We start from the raw sequence: 27,494 nt of genomic DNA, 5'->3' as shown, positions 1-27,494 counted from the left end.
TCCCCTCGCCCCCCCCCGGGGTGACGCCCCCCCCCCCCGGTTTCCAGTCATCACTCACCTCTCCCGTTGCTGCTACAGCCCGGCCCCCCCCGGGGCGCGGCCCCCTTGGCGGGGGGCGGGGGGCGCGGGCCCCCCCACGGAAGGAACCAAAGAGGGAGACCCGCAGACCACCCCCCCCCACCCGGGGGGGGGTCAGAGGGGGGGCGCTGGGACCCCCGCGCTCAGCCCCATCCCGCTGCCGGGGGGGGGCCGAGTGCCGGGGTCCCGCTGGCCCTGGGGGGGGGTGTCGCGTGAGGCCCCCCCGGCCCCCCCCTTTAATTTATACGTAGCGCATTTTGTACAGGTTTTTAAGTTGCTTTTTTTTAAAAAATCTCGAGAGGTTTCTAGTTTTGTATTTCTTCCTCCTGCTTCCGCGCTCGGCCCCCCCCCCAAAAAACAGCCCCCCCGCCCCCCCTCCAGCTCCCCCCACCCCCACCCCTTCGAGGTTTTTTTTTTTTTTTTTCTTTTTTTTTTTTTTTTTTGTTTTTAAATAAAAAGGCGAGAAAAGCGAGTGCCTCGGTCGTGTGGGGAGAGGGAGGGCGGGGGGTCCGCGCAGCCCCCCCAGGCCCCCCCCCGCCCCCCCCCAGCTCTCACAGAGGGCTCGGACCAGCGTGTGTCTATCAAACGTGAGTGGTTTATTCTGGAACGCGACGCGCGGGGTCCTACAGCTCGTGGGGACATCGACGGGCAACGGCGAGGGGGGGGGGCCGGCGGCGGCCGCTGCTCCCCCCCCCCTCCGCCCCCCCTTCCCCCCCCTCGAAAAAACCTTATTAAAAACGAGATTGGTCCTAAAAATATAGAAAGAAATAAATTTAAATTCACAAACCTGTACATTATCAAAAAAGTCACTCCAACGACACGGCTGGTTCTAGAAAAGGCGGCCGGCGGGCGTGGGGGGGGGGCGCAGCCGGGCCGGGGGGGGCCGCAGCGGGGCCGGGGGGGGGGCGCGATGCTCCCTGCGCCGCCGCGGCCCCGGCCCGGGGTTGGGGGGGAGGGGGGGTGCGCAGATGGGAGTGCGGCCCCGGCCCCCCGGGGGCTGCGGGATGGGACTGCGGGGGGGGGGGGGTGGGGGTGGGGTGGGGGGGGTACAGGGGGTGTCAAACCGGGGTGGGGGGGGGGGGCGAACTCCAACGCAACGAACACGAGAACGACACGGAGACTCCGAAAAACTTTCCCACGACGGAAAAAAAAAACCAAAAAACAAAAACCCAAAAAAACCCCAAATCCTGCCGATGCGAAGGTTCCTGCGAACAAAGCACAGGGGGGCGGCGCCGCGCGCCCCCCGAAAATATAAATATTTCTGCGCCGCGGAGCGGCCCGCGGCCGAACCCAAAATAACGGTTTCTGAGGTCATCCCATAGAAAAAAGGCTACTTGGAGAGACGGGGGGGCGGGGGGCGCGGCCGCCCCCCCTGCCCAGGTAGGTGAGTTGTTTTCAGTGCTCTGTGGGGCCGGGGGGGGGACGGGACGCGCCCGGGACACCCCCCGCCGCGCGCCCCCGCCTACGCCGGACCCCCAGAGCGAGTACCCGTAATATCCTGGCCGGGGGGGTGGGGGGGGGCCAGACCCCTCCCCCGGCCGCCCACCGCGTGGGGGGGACCCGGCGGGGGGGAGGGTCCCCCCCAGCTCGGGCCCCCACAAGCCTGGGGGGGGGGGCGCCTTCCGCACCCAGTGCAACCCCCCCCAAAGCGGGCGGGGGTCGGGGGGGGGGGGCAAACACCCACCTGAGGCTTCAAGTCCATGTTGGGGGGGGGCAGCCCCCCCCCGGGCCTGCAGTAGCGTCCCTGAGGGATCCCAATGGGGGCGTGGGGGCGGCCAGGACCCCGCGCAGCCCCGGGGGTCCCCGTGCCGGGGGGGTGGGGGGGGGCGGGCTCTTCCTGAGACGTGGAGGCAGGGAAAGGGGCTGGGGGCCCCCCCGCCCTCCCCACTTTGGTCCCTGGAGCCAGGTGGGGGGGGGGCGGCGCCCGCCCCGGGTGCGAGGGCAGCGGGGGCCGCACCGGGGGGGCTCCCCCCGTCCCCGTAAAGTGTCAGCGCGGGCGGGGGGGTCCCGGCGGGGCGGGGGGGGGCCGGGCGGGGGGGCTAAGTCCACTTTACTGGCCGGTAACGCGTGAGGACGCCGCGCAGGAGCGGACACATTCACTACGAACTATTGCTATCATTAAATATTCCCCGCGGGGGGGGCTGCTCCCCTCGCTTGGGGGCGGGGCGGGGGCGCGGGGGGCCTGGTGCTGCTCTGAATTACAAAAAATAAAATAAATAAAATAAAATAAAAGAAAGAAAGAAAAAAACACCTCTTTTTTTTTTCTTTTTGGCTTACACAGTCTGTGAGTTTGTGGTGCTGGGGGGGGGGGGGGGCCGGGCGGGGGGGCTCCGGGCAGCGGGAACGGGCCGGGGGGGCCCGTTCGGGGCTGGGGGGGGGGCCCCGCGCGGGATCAGCAGGCAGCGAGATGGGCTCCAGAGGAGTCAGTTCCTGGGGGGGCGGGGGGGGGACGGGACGGGGCGCGGGGGGGCCCTGCCCCGGGCGGGCGGGGGGGGCGCGGGCGCCCCCCTCACGGGGCAGGAGCGCGTGTTCCCTGATAAAACTCCTCCCACCGGCTCTCGAAGAACTGGCGCATGGCGCGCCCGGCCTTGCCACGGCCGAGTCGTCCTCGTTGAACGTCCGGCAGTTGTCGAACACCAGCATGGCGTCGGCCGCAAACTCCTCCGAGCTCGAGTACCTGCGGGCGGCGGCGCGGTTGGGGACCCCCCCGCCGGGACACCCCCCCCACCCCGCCCTCCCCGCCGGGACCCCCGCTCACCCCGCCCCGCAGCAGCCGCGCGCGCATGGTGGCGAAGTCCATGGGGTTCTTGATGACCCTGCGGTAGCCGGGGACCAGGCGGGGGTTGACGGGCTCCAGGAAGGGCCAGGCGTCCTCGTGCGACTCCATCTCCCCATCAGGATGATCCTGGGGGGGGGGGGGGGCAGGGTCAGGAGGAGCCCCCCACGGCCGCGCCCCGCCGCGCCCCCCCCCCCCCCCCCAGCCCCACTCACTCGCAGTAGGTCAGGTCGCTGGGCTGGCCCCGCAGCGTCGCGCCCCGGCGCTTGCGGGGGACAGCCCCTCGCGGCGCCGCGAGGCCGGCCGGCGCCGCGGGCTCCCCTCCCGCTCCGCCAGGCTCCCGCCGAAGAGGCGCCCCCGTTTCCGCTTCTTCCCTCGCCGGGGCGACACGGGGGGGCCGGTACTCCCCCGCCTGCGGGGGGAGGGGGACGGGGGTCACCCGCGGCGCCCGGGGTCACCGCCAGCCCCCTCGCGCCGCCCCGCGCCCTACCCGGGAGACGCAGACGGAGCAGAACCAGTCGCCCTCGGGCACCTCCGTCATCTTGGGCCGGTGGCAGTAGAGGTGGCAGCCGCGGTCGCAGCCGTCGCACAGCAGCAGGTGCTCGTCGTCGTCCCCGCGCCGGCACACCAGGCAGGTCTGCGGGGAGCGGGGCTCAGCCGCGCGGGCGCGGGGGTCCCTGCCGCCCCCCGATAGCCCCGGCCCTCCCGCCCGGCGCGAGCTCTCACCACTCTGTTGACCCGACTTCTCCCCAGGCGATGGATTTCTCCAGCTGGTAGATGCAGAGCGAGACCTGGGCCGCGCTGCGGCACCGCTCCAGCGTCTGCCGCCACGTCCGGACACGGGGCGTGATCTCGTAGGCTCTGCGGCGGGGAAGGAGGCGCTCAGGCGGAGCCGCCCGCGCGCCGGCGGCGCGGCGAGGGCGGGCGCGGGGCTCACATCTCGGCGGGGCCCAGGCTCGGCTTCCGTGGGGCTGCCTCAGCGCCGCCTTCTCCCACCACCACCTCGTGCAGCGGCCAGAGCGGCTCCTTCAGGTAGCGCCGCTCCACGTTCTGCTCCAAGCGCCGCCAGCCGCAGCACCGGCCAGGTCCAGGGGGTTGGTGCGCTCCCGGCGCAGCGGCAGCCCGTCCCGCCGGCTCCGGACGGTGATGTCTTCCAGGGGGCTCCACCTTTGTGCTCGCAGTAACCGCAGGTCGGCCCCGCGTGGAGTCGGGGCTGGGGCACGTCCAGCCCTGCCGAGAGGAGAGCGGGCTCAGGGCGAGCGCCCGGCCGCCGCCGCCGCCCGCGCCGCGGCCCCCGGCCCCAGCGCCTACCCGGATCTGCAGGTCGGCCATCAGCACGCGCTGCTCCAGCTCCTCCACCCACTGCAGCACCGAGAGGTCGGTCTCGTAGGCTCTCTCCATCACCGACCCACCGGGCCAGGGCTTCCTGAGACGCGGCGGCGGCGGCCGCCTCGGGGCGCAGGTGGAAGATGGGGTCTGCGGGCAGCGTGCCGGCTCAGCGCGGGGCGGGGGGGGGACCAGGCGGCGGCCCCCCCGCCCCGGCCCGCAGCGGGCGGCCCTTACCGGTGGCGGCGCGCAGGCAGACCTCGCGCAGGAACTCCTTGTGCTTGGTGAGGTGCTTGTGCAGCGCCCTTTTCGCGGATGCCGCGCGGGTGCAGCGCGCGGGCCACCGCCTCCAGCTGCTCGGGGTCCTGCAGCCACCACCAGCCGCTCTGCATCTCTGCAAGGCAGCAGTGCCGCGCTCAGCACCCCCGCCCGCCGCCGCCGGCACCCCCCTGCCCGGGGCTGGGCTCTCACCGGGGGGAACGGGCCTGCTCCGTCAGCTGCGTCAAAGTACTTCTGCTCGATCTGCTTGAAGAATTTGGTGGGGGCCGCCCGCGGCGCTTGGCTGCCCCGGCGGCTCCTGGAGCTTCTCTGGGCCGCCCCTGGCTCCTGGGGCAGGCACCGTGCGCCCTGGCGCCGGCGTGCACCGGCGTGGAAGCGAGCAGCGGAGCCGCGGGGTCGTCCGCGGGGAGGCCGTTCAGCTGGTGGGGACGGGGGGGGGCGTCAGAAGGGCCCGGGGGGTCACCCGCTTCCCCGGGCCCCCGATCCCGCAGAAGCCCCGGATCCCGCAGAGCCCCCGGCCCCGCGGCTGTTCCGCTCGGCCCCCAGGGTTTGAGGGCAGCAGGGCCGAGCTCCCGGCGCGGCCGCCAGGGCAGCACCCCAGCCCCGGGGCGCCCAGGCGGAGGGTCCCACCCTGCTCCCCCCAGGCGGGGCGCAGCCTCCCCCCGCCGCGGCCGGGCGCACAGCACGTACCTGCCCGGCCGAGCCCTTGGGCGGCTCGCCCCGGGGCTGCGCGGCGGCTCGCGGCGAAGGCTCGGCGGAGGAGGTAGCGAGGGCGGCTCGGTCGTCGCAGGGCGCCGCGGGGCAGCAGGTTGAACCAGGGTCCGCGCTTCTCCTCTCCTCTTCCTCCTCCTCCTCCTCTGCGGGGCCATCGCGGCCTGGGGCGGCGGGAGCCCCGCGTCGCCCTTGCCGGGGCTGCTGTCGGGGGTGAGGACGGAGCCCCCCCGGAGCAGCGAGGCCTGCGTCTGGCTCAGCCAGGAGAGGAAGGCGGACTGGCTGAGGTCGTGCTGGCTCTGCCCCCAGCACCTCGGGCTCCTCCAGGGCCCCGTTGAGCGGCGGGGGCCGGGGACCGCAGGGGCTGCGGCAGCTCCTCTTTGCTTTTCCGGGGCCGGCCGCGGGAGCGCGAGGCCGCGCAGTGCGTCCGGCTGGGAACGGGCACGTCCGGCGGCTCCTCCTTCACCGGGGCGACCGGGGGGGACGCCTTCTCCTCGGGGGGCTCCTGTGGCGCCGGCTCAGCCGCTGCAGGAGGAGGAGGAGGTGAGACGCAGGCTTCCCTCGCGGCCCCCTCCCCGGGAGCCCCCTCGCCGCTCACCCTCCGCGCCCTCCACGAAGATGCCGCCCAGGTGGGGCAGGACCCAGTATCGCCGCCGGTACCGGTCCTGGCCCAGCGAAGCCGCCCGCAGCGTCTGCGAGGAGTGGAGCAGCTTCTTGCGGAAGAACATCTGCCTCTGCGGGGCGAGCGCGGGGCGGTGAGGGGTCCCGCAGAGCCCCCCGGCGGGGGCCGAGCCCCCAGCCCCCCCCGCCCGCTCACCTTGGCCAGCTTCTCGATCTGCCTCTCGAGCTCCGGGACGCTGGACGCGGACGTGTCGGCCTGGGGAACGGGACCCGTCAGGAACGCGCGGGCGGGAAGAGACCCCCAAGGGTGGCGCCCCACCTCTGTCCCCCCACGAGCGGCGGACCCCGCGGCCGCCCACCTCCTCCTCCCTGCGGGATCTCCGCCCGCGGCTCTCCTCCTCCTCCTCCATCTCCAGGCCCGGCTCCTCGGTCAGGCGGGAGCTGCGCCGGCGCCGCCCGTCCTCCAGGCCCGTGATCTCCGACTCGGGACGCCCCGTCTTCTTGGCCAGGGCCACCTTCAACCTGCCGAGACACCGCACAGGCGTCCGCCGCCCGCCCCCACGCGCGCCCCGCTCCCCGGTCATGCTGCAGCACCCCAAAAATTCACCCCGCGACCCCCTCTCAGCCCCGGGGCGCGGAGGGGAAGGCGCAGAGGCCACAAGCGGGACCCCCCACGCACCTGCGCAGCCGGCCCTCGATGATCCATTTGTTTTTCCGGTAGCTGGACATGTTCTCCAGCGTCTTGTCGATCTCGCTGCAAGGCGACGGAGGCTGGCTGCGGCGGGCGGCTCTCCCGGGAAGGAGCGCGGCCCGGGACGCCCGCGGGCGGAGGGGCCGAGGTCAGGGGACGCGCTTGCCCCCCGCCGCGCTCACCTGATGATGCGCGCGCTGCTGTTGAGCTCGTTCACCAGGAAGGCCAGGATGGCGGCTTTCCTCTCCGGGGGCAGCGCCTGGAAGGGTTTGGTGCGCAGCCCGTCGCACAGCTCCTCGCCCGCGCCGTACGCCGTCAGGAAGCAGCGCAGGATCTCGGAGACGGTGTCGCGGTTCAGGCTGATCTCCGACACCTTTTCCCCCAGGATCTTCAGCGACTGGGCAGGGCAGAGACGCGGTCAGGGAGACGCCGCACCAGGACAGGAGAACACGACAAGGGGAGGAGGCCAGCACTCCGCGGGTGGGAAAACCGGGGCCGGGAACCCGAGCGGGATCGAGCCCGGGGCGTCCCAGGCCGCCGGGCAGAGCTGGGAGCGTCCCCGCAGCCGCGGGAGCATCCCAAGGGCCGGGAGCCGGCTGGGCCGCAGTGAGAGCAGCGCCCCCCAAATCCGGGCTCCCCTGTCCCGAGCCCGCAGCAGCGGGACCGCAGCCGGGGCCAGGGTCGGGGTCGGGGTCGGGGCCGGGGAAGGGGCCGCGGCCGGCTCACCTGGCAGTAGGGCGGCAGCCCGGGGTCGCAGAGCGCTGCCTGCAGCAGCCGCACCAGCAGGTCCTGCACCTCGCCCGCGCTGCCGCCCACCCCCAGCAGCCCCTCCTGCAGCGCGCACAGGCTGGGCACGTCCTTGGCCGGGTCCAAGCCCAGGACCTTGCCGTAGCTCTGCAGGAACTCCACCACCGTCAGGCAGTGCGAGAAGGCGCGGCTGGGCAGGACGAGGCCCGGGATGCGGGAGAAGGCGGGCAGCGGCTGCGGGGAAGGAGGGGGAGCGCTCAGCGCCGGCCGGGCCCCGGGCCCGGCCGAGCCCCTCGCGCCCCAGCCCACCTGGTGGTCCCCCAGACACATGTCCTCCGTGGGCTTCTTCATCTCCTCCAGGATGAGCTGCTGCCGCCGCCGCTCCTCCAGCCGCCGCTGCGCCAGCAGCCCCTTGTCCGCCTTGCGAGGGCCCTTCCCCTTCTTCTCCCGGGGCCGCGCTTTGTCCTTGCCCTTCTCCGCTTTGCCCTTCTTCTCCTTGGCCTGCGAGCGCACCCCGGGACGCGTGGGGAGGGCGGCTCCATCCCCTCCCTCCTCCCCGGCCCCTCGCGCCCTGCAGACTCACCTTGGACTTCTTCTTGGCCTCCTTCGCTCTGGGGGCTTTGGCTTCCTGCTTCTGCTTGTTCCTGGCCTGGGAGGGACGAGCGCCGCTCAGGGACGCGGCGGCCGCGCCGGGGAACCCCCACCCCAGACCCAGAGAGGCCCCGGCGCCGCCCTGCGTACCTTCCGTCTCATTTTCTTCTTGATTTTGCTCATTTTCAGCTTGTCCTCGTCGCTCAGCACCTCTGTGGGAGCAGAGAGGGCGGGGGGTGACGGGGCGGCCGCCGGGGTCCCACCGCACCCCGAGCAGCTGGGGGCGGGGAGGGGGCAGCACCTTGGGCCTCCAGCCTCTTCAGCAGCCGCGCGTCCGTCTTGCTCAGCAAGTCGACCATCTTGACCTTGGGAGGCCGGCCCCGACCGCGCTTGGCGGCCGGCGGCTCCTTGGCCTTGGCCTTCTCGGCGTTGCGCGGCCGCCCGCGCTTGCCCGTGATGGCCTGGATGCGCGAGGGGATCTCCTCGGGGCTCAGCTTCACCCACTGCGTGCCCTGCGGCACAAACGCGCGTCACCGCCCGCGGCACGGCGGCGGGGGCGACGGGGGGGCTCGCCCGGCGCCACACCCACCTCCGGCGTGTCCCGCTCCTCGTAGAAGTCTCCCACCGGCATGCGGGGGCTGAAGCTGAAGTGCTCGCGCCGGACGTCCTGCACCACGTTCCTGCTCAGGTACTGGCGAGGAGCAGGAGGAGGAGGAGGAGGAGGAAGGCCGTGAGAGGGGCTCAGCACCGCGGGTCCTGCGGCTCCCGGCACGCAGCCGCGTCCGAGGGCTCTGGCGGAGCCGGGGGAGCCCGCGGTGAAGCAGAGCGGGACCCGCGCTCAGCCCCCGCCCCGCCCTGCCCGTACCTTGATCACCTCCGGGAACTGCTTCATCCTCTTCCCGCAGGGCCCGTAGTACCAGGTCTCGCCCTGCCAGCGGTGGTTCCCCTTCCTGATCCGCACCTCCCGCCGCCACCTGGGCACAGCCAGCCTCAGCGCGGGGCCGCGCGGCGGCCGCGGGGCCGGCGGGGCGAGGGGACGGGGCCACGTACCCGTGCTGCAGCGGCAAGCGCACCTCCTCCTGCGTGGCGATGCGCCGGCGCGGGACGTCACCTGCGAGAGCGGGGACGGGATGCTGGGCTGGGGCGCGCTGGCCGCAGGGGGGCACGGGGGGGCTCTCGGCCTTACCTGGGGCCGCGGCGCGGGGCGTGGCAGCCTCCTCGCCCTCTCTGTCCGGCGCAGCCGAAGTCTCCGGACAGCTGTGGGCGGCCTCCTCCTCCTCCTCCTCCTCCTCTGCGGACGGGGCCGGGGAGTCCGGCTCCAGCGGGGGGCCGAGCCCCAGGGACCCCGACTCCCCCGGCCCCGTGCAGCTGCCGCCTGCGGAGGCGAGGTCGGGGACGTCACCGAGCGCGGCCGCCTTCCTGCTCCGCCCGCGCACCACACAGCCCCTGCCCGTCCCGGGGGGGATGTGGCTGCGCACCCCCTCCCCGAGCCGGCCGGGGGCACCCGCAGCACGGAACGGACCCCCGCGGGAGCACCGTCCTCAGCTCCCCGCTGCAGGCGCTGGCACGCGTCGGGTCCCCGCTCTGCCGGACACAAAGCCGCGGCGGCCGAACGAGGACGGCAGAGCGGCCGCCCCGCGGGGGCCAGGGGGCGCGGGGGCCACCGGCCCGGGCCGGCGCGGCCACGTACCGTGCAGGGCGTGCGGCGAGCCGGGGCCGGCGAGCAGCGGGGCGGGCGGGGGGCAGGGGGGCAGCAGGCTGAAGGGGCCGGCGGCGTGGAGCGGGGGGCTGGCGCAGCGCAGGTCGGGGGGCTCCAGGGGGGATTTGTCGCTCACCAGCGGCGAGTCGTCCATGGCGTAGAGATCCCCGGTGCCGGGGTCTGCGGAGGGCGGTGAGCGCCAGGACGCGGGCTGGGGGCACGCGGACCCCCATCTCCGCTCCCGAGGGGCGGCGGGACCCCCCGGCCGAAAAGGCGCCGGCAGAAGAGGGGTTAAGGGGTTTGGGCGCCCCCAGCCACGCCCCCTCCTCTGGGAAGCGGAGGAGCCCAAGATGGCCGTGGCGGTGGCGATGTTCACCAGCGCGGAAGTTCAGGCGCTGAGTAACAGCCTCGTCACGGAGCCGGGAAGGGAGCGCGGAGGAGGCCGGCGCGGGAGCGGCGCAGGAGGGACCGCGGGCCCGCCCCTGCCTGCCCTGCGCCGCCCGCCCGCCGCGGCTGCGGAGAAGGCCACCGCCACCGCCACCGCCACCGCCAACGCCACGAGAGCGGCCTGGCGCCGCTCCCTGCGCGCACGCAGCTGCCCATCCCGCCCGCCGCCGCCCCCAGCCCCGCGGCCCCCCTACCTCTGGCCAGGGACTCAAAGGGCTCCAGGGGGTCCGCGCTGAGGATGTGGGCGTCCTCCAGCCGCGCGGCGATGGGCGACGCGTCCCCCAGGACGGGCCCCCCCTGCCCCAGCGGCCCCGCGCCGGCGGCAGAGCCGTTGTAGCCGCACATCTTCAGGTCTAAAGGGACCAAAACCGGACCCTGCGTCAGCGGCGCGCGGCGGTAACAGAGCCCCGGGGCATCGCCGGCCACGAGCCCCCTTCCCGCGGCACCCGGCCCGCGCGGGGGGAACGCCGCGGGCTGCGCCCCGCCCGGTTTAACGAGATCCCAACCCAACTCCGAGCTGCGACGGGCCAAACCCCGGCCGGGACACGGGGCGGGCGGGTCCCAGGGGCCGCAGCGCCCAGCTCCGCCGTCCCAGCGCGGCTCCGGCCCGCGGCGGGCGCCTACCTGGCTGCGCCTCCTCCAGCTCCATGCTGCCCACCAGCGCGCCCCCGTTCTCCGCGATGGCGGCCGGCATCTCTTTGGCGTCGGCGGCGCCCGGGCCGGTGCCCGGCTCATCCGGCGGGCCCGGCAGCAGCGAGAAGGGCCGGGCGCCGGAGCCCAGCATGGGGGAGGGCTGCGCGGCCGTGTAGAAGGGGGTGGGCCCGTTCTGCATCAGCTCGAAGCTCTGGTCGTGGAAGGAGTCGTAGAGCTCCTGCGAGTCGAAGTTCAGCCCCATGGGGCCGGGGGTGCCGTTGCCCCAGAACTCCTGCCCGGCCTCTCGCAGGTTCGTGCCGTGCTCGGGGGACGCCGGCCGGGACCCCCCGGCCACGCCGTTGAGCGGGAATTGTCCGAGGCCGGAGAGCGAGGGGGCGGCGGGGCTGCCGTCCTTGAGGCCGCCGGCGGGCGGGAAGGGCGCGAAGTCCCAGAGGCAGTCGTAGGCGCGGAGGGGCGGCGTGCCGGCGGGCGGCGAGCCGGGGGCGAGGGTCCCTGAAGTACTGGGGTGAGATACAGTAGAGAAGCCATTGACATTCGTGGCCCCGTTCAGACCTGCGAGGGAGCCAGAGGAGAGACAGCGGGGTCAGCGGCGCGGCGGGGGCGTCGCCCGACGCCCTCCCTCGTGAGGGTGACCCGTCCCGGCAGCCGCCGAGCCCCCCGCCCCGCCGGTGCCCCCCCGCCCCACCCCGCGCCTGCGCAAAGCCGGGCGGTCGCACCCCCCGGGAGCCCCCTGCTCGGCGAAACCGGCCCCGCCGCGGGGCTTCGCCGGCGTCGGGCTGAGCGCGGCGGGACGCCGGGGATTAGCCGAGCGCCTGGCAGGGCTGCGCCGGATCAGCTGACCGGCCAAATCCAGGCAGAGACCCCCTTCTGGCACCGCCGCTTTTCTAGGCCACGGCGGCCGCGGGCAGGCGACAGCCCCCCGCCCCAGCCCCGCGCGCGCTGAGCCATCGGCGGCCGCGCCGCCGCGGCCCCTCCGTCCCCGCGGCCCCCGGCCGGGCCGGCCCCGCGGCGGCGGCGCTTACTTTTCCCTTGCGGGGGGAAGCCGAGCGGGGCGCCGTGGGCGAAGGGGCTGTCCCCTGAGGCAGGCGTGGGTTTCGGTCCTGAGGCAGCGGGCGCGGAGGGAAGGCCGGTGAAGTTAAAATGGTTGTTTGTTTCCATTTCTGCGGAGGAGAGGAGAGGCGCCGGGGTCAACGCCGGCGGGGACGGGGGCTGCCGGCGCAGCGAGCGCCTGGCCGCGCCACCCCGGCCCGCGGCGAGGGCGGGGACCCCGCGCTGGGGAGGGGGCCCGGGGAAGCGCTGCGAGGGAAACGCGAGGGGACTGGCGAGGGCGAGGAGCCACGGTGAGAGCCCCCCGGGACGCCGGTGCCCTTCGCCAGGCCCCGGCGCAGCAGAGACGACGCTGCCGCTGCCGTGAGGCGGCCCAGGCCCGGCAGCCCCAGCGGGACGAGCCGCCGCCCGCGCCAGCGCAGCTCGTCACCGCGCTCCAGCGTCCCCGGGGATCGCCGTCACCGAGAAACCCCGCTTGCCGCCCACCCGCGCTTCTTCCCGCGTCAAACCCGAGCGCTCAGCTCCGTGGCGCTGCCGTCCCGGGGCCTCGGCGCACGGCGAGACCGTGGGTTTCCCAGCAAAGCACCGGCCCCTCAGAGCGGCTCTGGGACCCCGCGGGGCTCCGGCACAGAAACGCCTCTGCGGTGACAGCCGGTGCCCCCGCCGCAGCCGCGATCCCTGCGCCCCACGGCACGCCCCACGCGCAGACCCGAGCCCCGTTCCCCCGGCACGGCTCGGGGACCCCTGCGCGGCAGCCCCCCGAGGCAGGATCCGTGCCGGCCTCGCGTCGCGGTCGGGAGCTGGAGCCCTGGAGCTGGCTCGGCACGGGGACGGGCAGGAGCCGCTGGTGACCTTCACCGCCCGGGAGGAGCGAGCGCTCCCTCCGCGCCGCAGAACCAGGAGCAGGGCTCCCGGCGGGGCCAGCGCGGGACCCCCTGTGCCACCGGCGCGGGGGAGCCGAGGCCCAAACGAGCTGGGAAGCCGGTGCGGGTGGGGACGCCCAGGGACACCCCGCGTGGGCGCCGCGGCCGGCGTCTCCCCATCCCGCCGCGCGCGCCGAACCCGCTGCCGGCCGAGGCGGCACCGGCTCCGCCGACCTCTCCGGAAGGGCCGATGCCGCCGCGCGCTCGGCAGCCGCGGCGCTGCCCGTGTCGAAACCCAGGCGAGGATTTCATCACGGCCTCGGCCGGTGCCCCGGCGCTGCCGAGCTCGCTGCCGGCCGGCCGGGGACACTGGTGATTCATCCGCCAGAGAAACCCGTATGGGCGGTGACGCGGCTGCCGCGCGCACGTCGCTCCCGGACATCCCGGGGTGCCCCCGCCGCCAGCACCCCCCCCCCTCCCCGCCCGCGAGCGGGGCGCTGGCGCAGCCCAGCCCCTGCCCCGACCCCAGCCGAGACCCCCGGCCGCAGCGGCCGAAAATAAAGCCAAAGCCTTTCCGGTTCCACCCGGCGTGCGACGACGCGTCGGCCGGGAACGCCGCCGCCGGCTTCTGGAGGTCAGCGGAGGCGGCGAAGGGATGTGCCGGAACCGGACAGGTGGCGGCCGCAGGTCAGCGCCGCAGACTGGGACGGACTGGGAGGGCAGCAGGGCGGGGGAGAGAAGCGCGGCGGCCGGAGCGGCCGGGACGGGGCGGCCGCAGCGCGGGGCTGGGGTCCGGACCGGGACCGGGACCGGGGGCTGCGGCCGCCCTCGCGCTGCGGGGACGCCCCGGAGCCGCCCTCGGCGTCGCCGGGAGCCCGGGCAGCGCGGGGCGCGGTGCGGGCAGAGGCCGTCGCCTCCCGCCCGGGGCCGGGGCTGCTGCCCGGCGCGGCACGTGACCGAGCGCGGAGCCGCAAACTGGGCCACCGCACGTAACCGGACCCGCCAGCGGGCGAGGCGACGGCCGGCCCGGGGATGCGGCGGCTGCGGGCCGGGGTCCCGCCGGAGCGGGGGGGGGCGGCAGCGCCCACCGGCACCGGGCCCGGGTCGCCCCTGCGCGCCCGGTGGCTGCGGGGGCCGGGGGGGGGGGGGGGATGGAGGGGGTGCCCCCGGGCCGGGGCGGTGGGGGGCACCGCCGGGCCCCCGCGGCACCGGGAGCGGGGCGGCGCGATTAAAAGGACGTTTCAAAAACAACGAGACGCAACAACCGGCTGCCATTTCCCGGCCACTTCCTGCGGGGGGGGGGGGGGCGGCGGACACGGAGGGACACGGACACGGAGGGACGCGGCCCCGACCCCCCCGCCCGCGGCGCCGCACCCGGCGGGGACCCCCCGGTCCCTGCGGCAAGGACCCCCCCTGCCCCCCCCCCCCCCGCAGGGTCTCGCGGGATGCGGGGCGCCCCGGCTCCACTCGCGGCCGCAGGGGGGGTCCCGGACCGGGGGGGGGGCGTGGGGGTGGCCGGAACCAAACACAGGCGGGGGGGGGTGGGAAACGGGCGGGGGGGGTGGGGGCTCCCTCCTGCGCCCGGGCCGAGAAAGCGGGGGGAACCGCGGCGTCCCCGGGGCCTGGGGCCCGGGCTCCCCGCAGTTCCGGGCCCGGACGCCGCACCGGGAGGGGAGCGGGGGGCTCGCCGGGGGCCGGGAAGCGGGGGGGGTGTCGCGCACCGGGATGCGGGGGAACGGGGGGGGGTGTCCTCACCGAGGCCGGCAGAGGGGGGTTGGTCTCGCCGGTGCCGCTCCGCTCCCCCACGCCAACCCCCAACCGTGTCCGACCGTCTCCCGCCCGTTAACGGCTGCCGCGGACCGTTACCCCCACCCCCCCCCCCCCCGCCCCGACCCCGCACCTGGCAGCGGCGGCGCGGGCCCGGCGGGCGCCCCGGGCCCGGCTCAGGCGGCGCGGGGCGGGAGGCGGCTCCGCATGGCGCGGCCCCTCGGCGCGGAGCGGGACCGGGCCGGGCCGGGCCGCAGCGCACCGGGCCCCCCGCGCCGAGCGGAGCCGGAGCGGCGCAGAGCAGGAAGCGCCGCGCGCCGCCGGGCGGTCCCGCTCCCAGCCCCGCCCCCCCCCCCGCGCGCACGTCACCGCCGCCGCGATGGCGTCACCGGGGAGCGGCGCCGCGCGCGTCAGCGGAGGGGGCGGCGCCGCGCGCGCCCACGTGGGAGGGGATCCCCGCCCCCGGCGGGGTCAGGGCGGGGGGGAATCCCCACGCGGGGCCCCCCCCCCCGGGTCCCCCCGGTCCCCCCGGTCCCGGCCCCCGCCCGCTCTCCCCCCCGCCGCCCGGCCCGGGCCCAGGCTCCCGCAGCACCGGCTGCCGCCTGCCCCCCCGCCCCCCCGGAGAACGGCGGCACCGCACGGGGCAGGGGCGGCCGCGCGGCCGGGACCGGGCGCTCCCCGGGGACACCGGCACGACCCCGCCTCCCGCCCCCCCCCCCCCCGGCCCCGCGGGGTGCCCCGCTCCCCGGGATCCCCGGTGACGTCACGCGTTGCGCAGAGGCCGGGGGCTCCTCGGGGTCCCGGTGCGGGGCAGCCGGTCCCGGTGCGGTCCCGGGGAGGGGAGGGAAGCCGTGCCCGGAGCGGGAGCGGGGTCCCGGTGCGGGGGCTCCCTGCCCGGGGGGGGGTCGCGGTTCGGAGCCGGGGGTCCCGGCCCCACGGGGGTCCCGGTGCAGGGGGTGGGGGGTCCCGCGCGCTGCGTACCTGGGGGCGGCGGGCCCGCCGGCGCGGTGCCGGTGTCGGTGCCGGTGCCGGTACCGGAGCGGGCGCAGGTGCTCCCGGCCCCGCGTGATGTCAGCGCCGCCCCCCCCGCCGCGCGGGACGCGCCGCCATTTAAAGGGACCGCGGCCCTTTGTGGGGGGGTGGGGGCAGCTGAGGGCACCCCCGCAACGGGGCGGCGCCACGCCCCCCCCCGGCCCAGCCCTCGCGGGGATCCCCCCCCCACACCGGCGGAGGGGCGGGGTCGGGCCGGGGCGGCCCCCCGGGACCCCGCGGACAAAGCCGCAGCTGCGGGGCCGGGGCAGCGCCCCCCCCCCCCCCCCCCCCCCGCGGGGCCCAGGGCGGCTCTTTGTGCTGCGCTGCAGCTGCAGTGCGGGGGGGGGGGCGGCGTCTGCGTCACCCCCCCGGCTGCCTGGGGCACTGCCCCACCTCCGGGGACACCGAGGGACCCCCGCGCCGGCCCAGCCCCCCACCGCGCAGCCGGGGGGCTGGCAGGACCCCCCCCTCCGCAGCACGCAGGCCCGCGGGCCGTTTTCACCGCTGTTTTATTGGAAACGTTAAATACGGGGGGGCGCGGCCGCGGGGGGGGCGGCGGGGGGGCCGGGGGACCCTCCTCACGCGTGCTCCTCCGCCAGCTTCTCCGCCTTGGCCACCGCCTCCTCGATGGGCCCCACCATGTAGAAGGCCTGCTCGGGGAGGTGGTCGTAGTCACCTGCGGGGGAGACGCCGCCTCAGCGCGGGGAGCGGGGCGCCCAGGGTGGGGGCTCCCTGGGACCCCCGGCTCCCCCCCCCGCCGCCGCCTCGGGGGACCTTCTCACCTGCCAGGATCTGCTTGAAGCCCTTGATGGTCTCCTTGAGCGGCACCAGCTTGCCCATGTGGCCCGTGAAGACCTCGGCCACCTGGAAGGGCTGCGAGAGGAAGCGCTGGATCTTGCGGGCGCGCGCCACCGTCAGCTTGTCCTCCTCCGACAGCTCGTCCATGCCCAGGATGGCGATGATGTCCTGCAGCGACTTGTAGTCCTGCGCGGGGGGGAGCCGCGGCGGGGTGAGCGGCCGAGGCCAGCGCCAGGCGCGTCCCCGCGCCGCCCCTCATCCCCCGTGGGGGGCCGCCCCGGCCCCTCACCTGCAGGATTTTCTGCACCCCCCGGGCCACGTCGTAGTGCTCGGGGCCCACGATGTTGGGGTCCATGATGCGGGAGGTGGAGTCCAGCGGGTCCACGGCCGGGTAGATGCCCAGCTCGGCGATGGCGCGGGACAGCACGGTGGTGGCGTCCAGGTGGGCGAAGGTGGTGGCGGGCGCGGGGTCGGTCAAGTCGTCGGCCGGCACGTAGATGGCCTGGGGGGGCAGGGGGGGACGGTGGGCGCCGGGCGGGCGCGGCGGCTTCCCCGGCGCGGCGGCGCCGGCCTCACCTGCACCGAGGTGATGGAGCCCTTGCGCGTGGTGGTGATCCTCTCCTGCATGGTGCCCATGTCGGTGGCCAGCGTGGGCTGGTAGCCCACGGCGGAGGGGATTCTGCCCAGCAGCGCCGACACCTGCGAGAGAGCAGAGCCCGTGAGAGGCCGACGCCGGGCGCCCCCCCGCCGCCACGCCCGGCCCCCGCGCCGAGCGCGCACCTCCGAGCCAGCCTGGGTGAAGCGGAAGATGTTGTCGATGAAGAGCAGCACGTCCTGACCCTCCTGGTCCCTGAAGTACTCGGCCACCGTCAGCCCCGTCAGAGCCACTCTGGCGCGCGCGCCCGGGGGCTCGTTCATCTGCCCGTAGACCAGGGCGACCTGCGGGGAGGACGCGGGGGTGGGCGGGGCGCCGCTCCGCCGCCCCCCGGACCCCCGGAGAGCCAGCGCACCTTGGAAGTGGCGTCTTTCAGGTTGATGACCCCGGACTCGATCATCTCGTGGTACAAGTCGTTGCCCTCGCGGGTTCGCTCCCCGACGCCGGCGAACACCGAGTAACCGCCGTGCGCTTTCGCCACGTTGTTGATCAGCTCCATGATCAGCACCGTCTTGCCAACGCCGGCGCCTCCGAACAAACCTGCGAGGGGACGGGAATCCCGCTCAACGCCAAGCGGTCCGGCCGCCCCCAGCGCGCCCCTTCGCCCCCTTCCTCCTCAGATCAATAAACGTCGCTTCAGCGCGCTCAGAAGAACGAAAGTCAAAGGGTTACTCATCAGCGAAGGAAGCTGCCGCAGAGGCACCGGCCCCGCGCCCCCGTGGGGCTGGCAGGGCGCCCCCCGCCCCAGACGCCCCCCCTCCCTGCGGGCGGCGTACCGATCTTGCCGCCCTTGGCGTAGGGAGCCAGCAGGTCCACCACCTTGATCCCCGTCACCAGGATCTCCTGCTCGACGCTCATCTCCACGAACTCGGGGGCTTCGGCGTGGATAGCGGCAAACCTGCGGCAGGGGGAGGAGAAAGGAGATCGGCCGAACCGAGCCCCTCGCCGGCTAGGACAACGCCGGCGCAGCGGGGACGCGCCGTGTCCGCACGCGCGTCTGCTGCTCCCGCACCCCCGCCCCCAAACGCCACGCGACGCCCGTCTCCCGCCCGCGGCGCCGCTCACTGTTTGGTCGTGATGGGGCCCCTCTCATCGATGGGCTCCCCGATGACGTTCATGATCCTGCCCAGCGTCTCGGGGCCGACGGGGATGCGGATGGGCGCGCCGGAGTCCAGCACCTTCTGGCCTCTCACCAGGCCTTCTGTCCCGTCCATGGCGATGGTGCGCACGGTGTTCTCTCCTGCCAAGGCCCAAGGACAGCGTCACGGCACTGCCCTCGAGCTGACCCTGGGGACAGCTGCCGGCGGCTTCTCCAGGCCCTGCCAAGGGAACGGTCTGCTGGGAGGAGAACCAAGAGCAGCAGGACCCGGGAACAAAATATCACAGAGAAAAAGCGAGCCTGGGCCACGCTCAAACTGCAGCCCTGCAGGCCAGAGCCCTCTGGCAGCCATTTTCTCCTCCTCAGATTGAAATCCTCGGCTTCAGCGAGCTCAGGAGAACGAAAGTCATCGCAGCGCATCGTCACGGGAGGCCCCCCCCCTCCCTGCAGCCCTCCTGCGGCAGACGCTCACCCAGGTGCTGAGCCACCTCCAGCACCAGCCGAGTCTCCCTGCCCTGCACCTCAAGGGCGTTGAGGATGGGGGGCAGCCCCTCGTCGAACTGCACGTCCACCACCGCTCCGATGACGGCCACGATGCGGCCGGTGGTGGAGCCGGCCTTGGCGGCGGGGGCCGGCTGCGCTGCATAGTCGCGTCCTGGGCGGGAGCAGGGGGACAGACCAAGGTCGGCGCGGGGAAAGGGCAGCGCCGGGCTCCCGCCTGCCTGGGGGCTGCGGAGCTGCGGCTCCCCTGCACGCCCTGGCTCCCCTGGGATGCGCCCAAGACCCCTGCAGCCCCCTGGGTGGATCCACAACCCCCCCGCAGCCCTCGATCCGCCTGCGACCCCCTGCACGCCCACCGGTGCACCCGGGACCCCTGCACCCCTCCCTCGGTGTACCCGGGACCCCTGCACCCCTCCCTCGGTGCACCCGGGACCCCCTGCACCCCTCCCTCGGTGTACCCGGGACCCCTGCACCCCTCCCTCCCTGCACCCGGGACCCCTGCACCCCTCCCTCCCTGCACCCGGGACCCCCTGCACCCCTCCCTCGGTGCACCCGGGACCCCCTGCACCCCTCCCTCCCTGCACCCGGGACCCCTGCACCCCCATCGGTGCACCCGGGACCCCTGCACCCCTCCCTCGGTGCACCCGGGACCCCCTGCACCCCTCCCTCCCTGCACCCGGGACCCCTGCACCCCCATCGGTGTACCCGGGACCCCTGCCCCCCTCCCTCGGTGTACCCGGGACCCCCTGCACCCCTCCCTCGATTCACCCGGGACCCCCGCAGCCCTCCCTCGCTGCACCCGGGACCCCTGCCCCCCTCCCTCGGTGTACCCGGGACCCCTGCACGCCCATCGGTGCACCCGGGACCCCTGCCCCCCTCCCTCGGTGTACCCGGGACCCCTGCACGCCCATCGGTGCACCCGGGACCCCTGCACCCCTCCCTCGATTCACCCGGGACCCCCGCAGCCCTCGACCCGCCCGGGACCCCCTGCACCCCCAGGCTCTCCCGCGATGCCCCCAAGGGCGGTTCCTCCCCCCACGCCCCGGTGGCGCGGCCCATCCCCTCGCCCCGCCCGCCCGGCACAGCCCGTCCCGTCCCGTCCCGCCCCCACCCCTATAACGGGGCCCGGCGCCCCCCGACCGCCCAGGCCCCAAGGTGACCCCGCGGCCGCCCCGCACTCACGCGCCCCGGCGGCGGCGGCCGGGCCGGCCCCGCGGCTGAGGAGCAGCGGCAGGAGGTCGCGGCCGGGCCCGGCCCCGCGGCGCAGCAGCGGCCGGACGGCGGCGGCGGCGGCGGCCGAGCAGCGACCCGCGAGCCCCAACATGGCGGCGCCGACTGAGCCCCGCGCTCCGCCCGCCCCACACGGCCCCCGCAGGGGCGGGGCCCTCCGCCGCGCGTCACCCTCCTCCGCGCGCTCCCATTGGGCGCCGCGCTGAGCCGCAGCGCCCGCATCCTTCTCCTATTGGCCAGCGCTGTCCGGGCGCTCGCTTCCCCGCCTCCTCGCGATTGGCGCGTCGCTCTATCCGTCAAGAAACGCCACGCTGCGATAGGACGGAATCGGCCGGAAAAGGCAGGGGGAGGGCGAAAGGCGCCGGAAGCAGCGGCGCACGTGCCCCCGCTTGTCCTTGGGGCGGGCGCCGTGACCGCGGGCCGAGGCCGCGCCCCCCCCCCGCCGCCCCCCCCCCCCCGCACCCCGGCCCCCTCCCGTTCCCCCGCGGCGGAGGGAGAGCCAGGGAGTCTTCAACAGTTTATTAGAAAGAATGCAGACATTAAAAAAATCCCCGCCGCTCTGAACAGAAACTGAGGTTTTTCAGCCCGGTTAGAAGCCGCCGCGCGCCCCAGGGTCCGCGCCCCCCCCCCCCCCCCCCCCGCCGGGTCCCGGTACAGACCCCCCCCCCGGGAGATGGGGGCCAGGCTGCCGCCCCCCCCCCCCACGGCAAGGCGCAGGTCGGCGGAGCGGGCCCGAGGCCACGGCAGAGGCAGAGGGGGCGCCCAGGACCCCCCCCCCCCCGCGCTGCGAAGGGACAATTTTGGGGGGAAACGCCCCCTTGGCGCGGGGGGTGGGGGGCTCCGGGGGGGGCGCCCACCGCAATCACAGCTGCTACGCGGCAAGGAGGCTCTGCGAACTTTATTGCGGCGGCTGCGAGCGCTCGCCTACACCTCAGCGGGGGCGGCTGGGGGCGGGGGGGGTCGGTCGGGTTTTTTTTGTTTGTTGGTTTGGTTTTTTTGTTGGGTTTTTGTTTTTTTGTTTTTTTTTTTTTCGGAAGTCTGGAACGCGGTTCATGCACAACGTTATTGCCTCTGGTGGCTCGGGGCCGCCCCGTGCGACGGTACGCGCCCGCCCTCAGCGACGCCGTTCAACGCGGGCTGAAAAGGGGTGAAGGATGCGGGGTCTCCCCGAGGGGCTACCAACTCAGGAACGCTTAGCTGGGGGGTGAAATGTGGTGGCGACGTTCTTTCCCCAAACCCTGAAGACGACAGGTTTCTTTACTCCAGATCCGGCATTTCTAGAGAGAAAAAGAGCGTTAGCGGGGCTTTTCCAGTTAAAAAAAAAAAAAATAAATAAAAAATTAAGAGCCCGGTTTCACGACGAGGCACGGGAAGGGCCCTGCGCCGCGAGGGGCGCGGGGCGGCGAAGGCCCCCGAGCGCAGGGCGACGCCGCAGGCAGCGCGCCGAGAGCCAAAGCCGGGAAGGTCAAAGCCGTCCTTCACGCCGGCGTGGAAAGGCTTTCCCTAGATTACAGCGGCTCGCAGGCGTGAGCCCGTGGCCGGGATTCAGCGAGACCGACAGGACGAGCCGTCGGCGGCCGCCGCTCGCCCCGCAGCGTTCAGCGGGCGCCCGCGCGACGCGCGGAAACGCCGACTTACTTTCGTCATCGCTGTCCGGTGAGTCCTGGAAAGGAGAAGAGACGTGAAGCGCGGCAGTCGGCGCCGGACGGCGCTCCTCCCTCTCCCGCCGCCGCCCCCGAGGCCTGGCGGCACGCGCGCTCGGCGCCAGAGCCCAGAGCTCCGGAGCCCCGCGTTCGTCCGGCCTCAGCGGGCAGAGCCCGCAGCCCCAGCCAGCCACGTCGCGGCACAGGCGGCTCCGCCGCGTCCGGCCGAGCTCCGGCTCCCTGACGAGGGAGCGCAGATTTGGCTGCGGCGAGCAGCGGGGAAGGCGTTTACTGCACACAAGGTACTTACGTCGTCTGCCCCGTCTACTTCTGGCAAGTCTACGTCGTCGTCTCCGCCCATGTTGTTCATCATCTGCGGCACAGAGACGGCAGCCGCGTTACGGGGGGAAGCCGGCGCGCTGCGCGCGGGCTGGGGGAGCGCCGCAAAAACCCAAAATAGCTTAAAACCGGGGCAGCCGGCAGCACGGGTCAACGCTGGCCACGGCCCAGCGCCAGCAAAGCGCAGCCCGCAGTGCTGCAGCGCCGCGGAGGAAGGCGACTCCTCCCGCAGCTGCCCGTCCCCGCCTCCCGGCGCGCAGCCCCAGGGGAAGCCGGCCCCGCGGGCGCTCGTCTTCCCGTACCTCGGAGAAGCGATCAAAATTGGACATGTCTTCGTCTGAATCGTCTTCCCAGTCTTTCCAGTTGTTGAAGTCCACGCTGAGCCAGTTGAGCTGCGCGTCAAGACAAGAAGTTAAAGGGCAAGCAAGGAAGGAGCCGCGGCGGCCAGGCAAGGGGCGCGGCAGCGGGCGAGCGAGCGACCCGTTAACGGCTGCGTCGTTCAAACGGGACCCAAACATTCACCACGGTGAAGAGGCGGGGGAGGCAACAGGCGCGCTGCTCCGGCGCCAACCCACCTTCGCCCTCTCTTTCGTTAGCCTGGGCCACGCCTGGCCAGATTCTCCTTTTCGTAAACAGCACAAGATGGACCTGTCTGTTCTTTTGTGCTTTGACTCCTGCAAGAGAGCAGAGACCCGTCAGCGCAGCCACCGCGGGGCCGCCGGGAGCCGCTGCGTCCCAGCCCTCGTCTTCGGCCGCGGGGTTAAACGCGGCCTCGGGGGCGGGCGGCGTTTCCCGGGTACTTACATTGGGATCGATATTGTTAAAAAGGTCGATTTCGTTTAAGTGTTTAAAGTTATCGCTTCCTCCAAGACAACTGTTGAGAGAGAAAAAAACACAAACGCCTGTGCTCAGGAGAAAATATCGTAATGAACGGATCCAGCTCACCGACAGGCCCAGCTGCTCAGAGCGGCGTCATCTCCTCAGCGTCCCGGTCCCCCCCGCGCCCCTCCGCCTCCCGAGGGGCCGAGCTCCTCACCTGAAGGTGAGTTTGGACTTTTCAAAGTTTACGTTAACGTCTTTGCTGTCTTCAACGCAGAACTCGACGAAGACGTAGTCCCTCCGGTCGTACCACTTCGCAGAAGCGGGCTGCCTGCGAACACAGCGGTTGAGGGAAGGTCAAATCCAGTTTCACGCCTTTCGGCAACATCGAGACGCATTTTAAAACTCCCCCTGCCGCGCTGCCCGCAAGCTTCACGTCGGCTCTCCTCGTGCTTCCCCTGACACCGAACCGCTCGAGTTGCGCTTTTTTGATTGCATTTAGAGAAGCTAACTAGCACTTCTGCCTCTCTGATGCTAGCAGCGTCGTTAAATTATTATTAATGATCTTCAAAAGACGTGAAGAATAAAGAGAGGCAGCCCATTTCGTGCGAAACACCCCCAAAAGCTCCCGCTGACGCTCCTGGAGCGGCTTTCAGAACCTGTGACCGAAATAAGCGTCACGGCAAATCGAAACTACGCCAGACCGCTCCAGATCAGCTCCTGCCGACGACGGCAACACCGGCTGCTCGCCCCAGCGGCCCGCGCACGCAGAGCCGAGCTCCCGGCTCTCCGCGAGCACGGGCCTGCCCAGGGGACCAGCGGACGCCGCGGGGCTCTGGCGGATTTGCGGATCCGCAGGGAGAGCTCGGCTGCGGCGCGGCCACGCTCGCCCGGCCGGCGAGAGCCGCCCCGGCTCGGCACGCCTCGGCATTCCCGGGGAAAGCGGGCAGCCGCCCAGCGCGAGCGAGGCCGCGGGAGCTTCTCCCTCCGGCTGTTTTCCGGAGGTGCCAGGCCAAAGCTGGGATTCAGAGCTAACGCCCCCGCAGAGACCCGAGACCCGCCCGCGGGTCGGACCGACGTTAAACGCCCCGAGCCGGTCGCTCGCCCCGACGTTTGTTGCCGCTACGCCGACCGCGGGGAGCTGCGGCACACGCGGACGCGAAGGAAGGCGGCGTTCCTCTCCCTCCACGCGCCGAGGAGCGGACGTTCGGTCTCAGCGCCGCGCTCCGAGCCTTCCAGCACAATAAAACCCCACAGAAGAGCGATTAACGCCCCGGAACGCTCAAGGTGCCGCCGCCGCTTTCAGAACAGGCTGACTCGCCTGATCGCCGGCCGATTCCGCTCCCGACACCCAGCCGCGGCACGTTTCGTAGTTACTCACCGAGCGCCGCGGTCGTTCGGGCAGCACCCCCCAGGAAACCCCGCTCCCTCGCCCCGCGGCTCCCGGCACGACCGCCCGCGGGAGGAGCTGGGCGGGGAGCCAGCCCGAAACCCCCAGCCAGCGCCGGTGCCGGCTCAGGGAGCGGCCGCGACGGCCTCTTCCAGCGCTGGCAGCCGTGCGGGCGCAGAAACACCCGAGCCGGGTTCTGAGCGCAAGCTTTAGTTCGAGGCAGGATGCTGTCCCGCTGGGGGAAAGCCTAACGCCTTCCCTTGCAGCAGCACTTTTAGGAAACGCCAAGGCTTCTGCTTATCCGGGTGAAGCACAACAGCAGAGCGGCAATTTTCTTACTGCGGTGTTTTTCATTCCCTGTCGGACGCTGGTGGAACAAAAGACTCCCAGAGGACGGGGGACGAGGAACAACCGGCTCTGTTCCCCCGCGTTTGGGCGCCGCGCGGCATTTCGGCCGCCGCTGGAAGACCAACCCCCACCGCGCGGAGCTGCTGCAGCGCTCCCAGCCAGCGTTATCGGAACGGGAATCCGCGTCCCTGTCCCGCTGAACGCTGTCCACGTCAACGGAGACGTCTCCGGCCTTCCCTTGGTGCGGCCGTGACCTCGCTATCTCTGTCGAGATCGGGGCTTTGGAGGCAGCAAGAGGCCGCTCACAGCGCTTCCACGGATCTGAAACTGTCCTAGAGCCCAGGGAAACTCGCGGGCGTCCGAGCTACAGAAAGGAACGGGACCAGAGAAGATCCACCGGAGCAGAACTCGCGTTTCCAACACGGAACACGCGCTGCCTCCCAGATACCTGGTACTCACCGCCCCGAACGCGCCCGCCGACATCGCAGCTGCGCCGGAGTTGCCTCTCGTTCTCTTTATCTGCTCCTCAAATCTCCGCTCCTCCCAAAGGGAGACCGAGACCTCGCTCTGGCCGCCTGCTTCAGGCAGGACTTACCGTCCCAACCGGTAACGCCGGCTACGCGGGAACCGCTACCCAAAGGCGGGAGGAGACGGAAGTCGCAGCCGATCCACGCGGCTTGCCTACACGGAGATTCCTCGGAGCCAGCCGCCCAGGCGGGAGCGCGCACGTGCTCCGAGCGCTTCCCAGAGACGGCTCCCCCGCGCCCGCGGGACATCGCCCGTTTTCTCGCCGGCGCCGCAAAACGCTGCCAGGACTCCCGGGCGCAGTCCCTTCCACGCAGCCCCGAACGCCTCCCGCCTCTCGCTCGACCAAACCAACCCCGGGGGGTCTGCCGCACGCCAGCGGTGCCAGCCTGGGTCTGCGCCGCGGTTATCGCCGCGTCCTAACGGGATTCAGGCTTCTTTGGCAGAGAAGTCAATGTAAACGGGCGGTATCCCGCGTAGCAGTCGGCCACAGCGGGCCCAGAGCGGCGTACGGCCCCCCGCGCTCCACGCTCGGCAAGGAGCCCTCCTGTCAGCTCTGCGCTTGCTGCCGCCCGCGTTCTGGCGGCTTCCTAAACAGACACGGCCACCACGCGCCTGCGTCCCGCTGCCTCTTCTAGCCACCGCGCTCAGAGGACAATCCCGGCGCCGGCAGCGTAGAACAGGTTCTAGAAGCTTCCCAGCAGCAGCTTCCCGCCGACGGGCGACGCGCGGGCTCAGCTTCACCCAAGAGACGTCCCTGCGCCGTCCAAGCGCCGGGGGCTCGGCGCTGCGCTGCCCACGGGGCCGGGATGCCCCGGCCTCCAGCTTCGCCCCGGCGCAGAGGCAGCTTCTCGCACGCTGAACCTCGAATCTCGCTGCTGGCGGGTCAGCATGGCTCAAGGAGTTTCCGAACCCGGCCCCGCGCTTCCTCGTCCACCCCGCAGACTGCGGTATCGGAACCCCGTCTTCGTTTCCTAGCAGCTCCTACAGCTTGAGGACGCTGCAGAAGTCATCTGCTGAACGAGATTTCCACCTCCAGACAGTGCCAAGAAACCTCTTTTACAGTTTTGCTTTCATTTTCATACCCTGGAAATGGTTTTTTTTCCTTTTTTTTTTAAATTAACCCCCCTAGTTTCAGACCAGAGAGTTGTAAGCGGGATGCAGCAGCCCCGTCGTTTCAAGACGATGTATTCTACAGACGCGAAACAAAAGACCTCCAGCTTCACGTCACCCTCCTCACTTACAGCCGCGTTAAGACGAAGCAGCCGCACAGCTCAGAGTTTCAGAACGGCCGCGCTGAAGCCAACGCCCGACCAGGGACGAAGGGGGCAAAAAGGAGCCGGCGACGGCGGCCGTTTCACCGGGCGGCAGCGCTTTCCCGAGCGCCCGTGGCGGCTCAGCCCTTCTGACAAACAAAGCCCTCAGAGAAGTGCCACCACCTGCAGCCATTTAAGCCAAACCATGGAAACCCAGCCCGTCAGCGGGTCACGCTGCCACCCGCTTCGGGGGCGGCGCGCCTCTTCCGCAACAGCCAGATTTCGCTCTCAACGGCGCCTCGCCGCGCGCGCCGCGCGGTTCGGAGGCTCCTCTTTCGTTTGCACTGCTAGGGAACGTCCAACGCCGGCTGCAGCTCTGTCGGGAGCCAGTTCTGGGTCACGGAATCACAACGAAGGTGGCTAATTAGGGCTCCCCAGCACGGCGCCAGCGCTCCCGGCCAGGCACCGGGGAGCGCGGCTCTCCGCTCAGGACACCACGCCGGGAGAAGCGGCCCAGCCGCTCGGCTCCTCGGCCGGTCGGTGCCCGGTTCTTCCCGCTCCCCCCCAGGGCGGCGGCGGCGGCCGGGGGTTTCCCCGGGGGGGCTCGCACGTGCTCCGGAGGCGCCCCTGCAGCCTCCGCACGTTACGGGCCGGCAGAACGCCTGCCTCACCGGGAAACTCGCGCGGTTTCAGCCACCGGCGGGCGCCGGGGCCGCCCAACAGCGCTCAGCACCCCCGCGCCCCGGCCGTCCCCGACACCGGCCGCCAAGCTCGGCCCGAGCGGGCCGCTCCGCCGCAGCCCCGCGCATCCCGCACAGCCGGGACCGGGACCGCGGCAGAAACGGGCGGACCCGGCGCGACCTCAGCCGTGAGCCCTGCCCCCGCCCGATGCGCCGCCGGCAACCGGGGCCGGTACCGCCGGGGAGCGGATTGGGGACCCGCGGCCCCGGCCAAGGTCACCGCGTGGGCCGGCGGGACCCTGCGCCGCCATCCTCCGGCCCGCCCCTCCCGCCGCCGAGCGTCCCCCGGCCGCCATGTCCCCGCGGGGCCGGGCCGCGCCGCGCCGCGCGCGCCCCCGCCGCTCCCCAACCCCCGGGCCTCACATGGCGAACGGCGGCGGCGGCGGCTCCGGCTGGCGCTCCTGCGGGGGGGGGGGGGCCCCGGCTCCGGGTCCGGCTCTGGGCGGCGGCGGCGCGGGCGGTGGCGGCGGCGCAGGCGCGCAGGGCCGTGGCTCCGGCGGCGGCGGCGGGCTCGGGGCGGCCTGGCTCCCACAATGCCCCGCGCTCTCGGCAGCGGCGGCGCCCAGCGCTGGTGACGCAGCAAAATACCCGCCGCGCCGCCTCCCGCCGCCGCCGCTGCGCATGCGCGCCCCGCCGCGTGCGGCCCCTCCCGCGCGGAGCCGCCCGCCCCGCCCCGCCCGCGCCCCGCCCCGCCCGCGCGCGCGCCCGCGCCCTCCTCCTTTCTAGCAGCTTCTCGCCGCGCAGGCGCCTTGCGACCGGTCGCCTCGCGGGGGGCGGGGCCGGCGGTTGCCGTGGCGACGGAGCAGGCGCTGGCGTTGGGGG

General features: G+C 73.3%; 3 protein-coding genes and 2 non-coding genes across 5 annotated transcripts; all 5 read right to left on the bottom strand.

Annotated features, from left to right (window-relative positions):
• Positions 1 to 2,357: 2,357 nt before the first annotated feature.
• Positions 2,358 to 14,604, bottom strand: BAZ2A (bromodomain adjacent to zinc finger domain 2A). The gene is given in 44 exon segments (XM_086768938.1): positions 2,358 to 2,673; positions 2,676 to 2,756; positions 2,839 to 2,968; positions 2,971 to 2,983; positions 3,070 to 3,130; positions 3,133 to 3,250; positions 3,252 to 3,266; positions 3,345 to 3,506; positions 3,598 to 3,715; positions 3,792 to 3,913; positions 3,915 to 3,932; positions 3,934 to 4,050; positions 4,052 to 4,084; positions 4,166 to 4,261; positions 4,263 to 4,330; positions 4,418 to 4,484; positions 4,486 to 4,574; positions 4,652 to 4,664; positions 4,666 to 4,878; positions 5,150 to 5,254; positions 5,256 to 5,290; positions 5,293 to 5,319; positions 5,322 to 5,475; positions 5,477 to 5,534; positions 5,536 to 5,695; positions 5,769 to 5,904; positions 5,988 to 6,047; positions 6,151 to 6,313; positions 6,471 to 6,545; positions 6,665 to 6,879; positions 7,209 to 7,463; positions 7,539 to 7,730; positions 7,813 to 7,881; positions 7,884 to 8,032; positions 8,122 to 8,332; positions 8,410 to 8,511; positions 8,686 to 8,794; positions 8,871 to 8,931; positions 9,007 to 9,195; positions 9,511 to 9,699; positions 10,161 to 10,319; positions 10,591 to 11,172; positions 11,643 to 11,780; positions 14,431 to 14,604. Coding segments are annotated over 43 exon segments (5,211 nt in total). The 5' UTR covers positions 11,779 to 11,780; positions 14,431 to 14,604; the 3' UTR covers positions 2,358 to 2,587.
• Positions 14,605 to 15,821: 1,217 nt separating this feature from the next.
• On the bottom strand, positions 15,822 to 19,745 carry ATP5F1B (ATP synthase F1 subunit beta). Its single transcript, XM_086768961.1, has 10 exons — positions 19,565 to 19,745; positions 18,354 to 18,536; positions 17,848 to 18,022; positions 17,559 to 17,680; positions 17,138 to 17,322; positions 16,908 to 17,066; positions 16,704 to 16,826; positions 16,417 to 16,629; positions 16,112 to 16,313; positions 15,822 to 16,005 (listed from the first exon to the last, which is right to left on the bottom strand). The coding sequence occupies exons 1-10, from the start codon at positions 19,704 to 19,706 to the stop codon at positions 15,908 to 15,910; spliced, it is 1,602 nt and encodes a 533-aa protein (XP_086625087.1). The 5' UTR covers positions 19,707 to 19,745; the 3' UTR covers positions 15,822 to 15,907.
• On the bottom strand, positions 17,394 to 17,467 carry LOC147597102 (small nucleolar RNA SNORD59). Its single transcript, XR_015261284.1, has one exon. It is a non-coding gene; the product is annotated as a small nucleolar RNA SNORD59 (small nucleolar RNA).
• Positions 18,239 to 18,313, bottom strand: LOC147597101 (small nucleolar RNA SNORD59). Its single transcript, XR_015261285.1, has one exon. It is a non-coding gene; the product is annotated as a small nucleolar RNA SNORD59 (small nucleolar RNA).
• An 871-nt stretch (positions 19,746 to 20,616) lies between the features above and the next one.
• Positions 20,617 to 27,322, bottom strand: PTGES3 (prostaglandin E synthase 3). Its single transcript, XM_086768986.1, has 8 exons — positions 27,036 to 27,322; positions 22,631 to 22,744; positions 22,399 to 22,468; positions 22,170 to 22,268; positions 21,897 to 21,986; positions 21,566 to 21,628; positions 21,251 to 21,275; positions 20,617 to 20,889 (listed from the first exon to the last, which is right to left on the bottom strand). Exons 1-8 carry the CDS (start codon positions 27,293 to 27,295, stop codon positions 20,870 to 20,872), a joined length of 741 nt encoding a protein of 246 aa, XP_086625112.1. The 5' UTR covers positions 27,296 to 27,322; the 3' UTR covers positions 20,617 to 20,869.
• Between the last annotated feature and the right edge of the window lie 172 nt (positions 27,323 to 27,494).

This window comes from Chlamydotis macqueenii, chromosome 29 (assembly GCF_036417535.1).
Source record: "Chlamydotis macqueenii isolate bChlMac1 chromosome 29, bChlMac1.mat, whole genome shotgun sequence".
In the NCBI taxonomy this organism is placed as follows: Eukaryota; Metazoa; Chordata; class Aves; order Otidiformes; family Otididae; genus Chlamydotis; species Chlamydotis macqueenii.
Note: the sequence above shows the minus strand (reverse complement) of the source record. Positions and strands in the feature narration are given on the sequence as shown.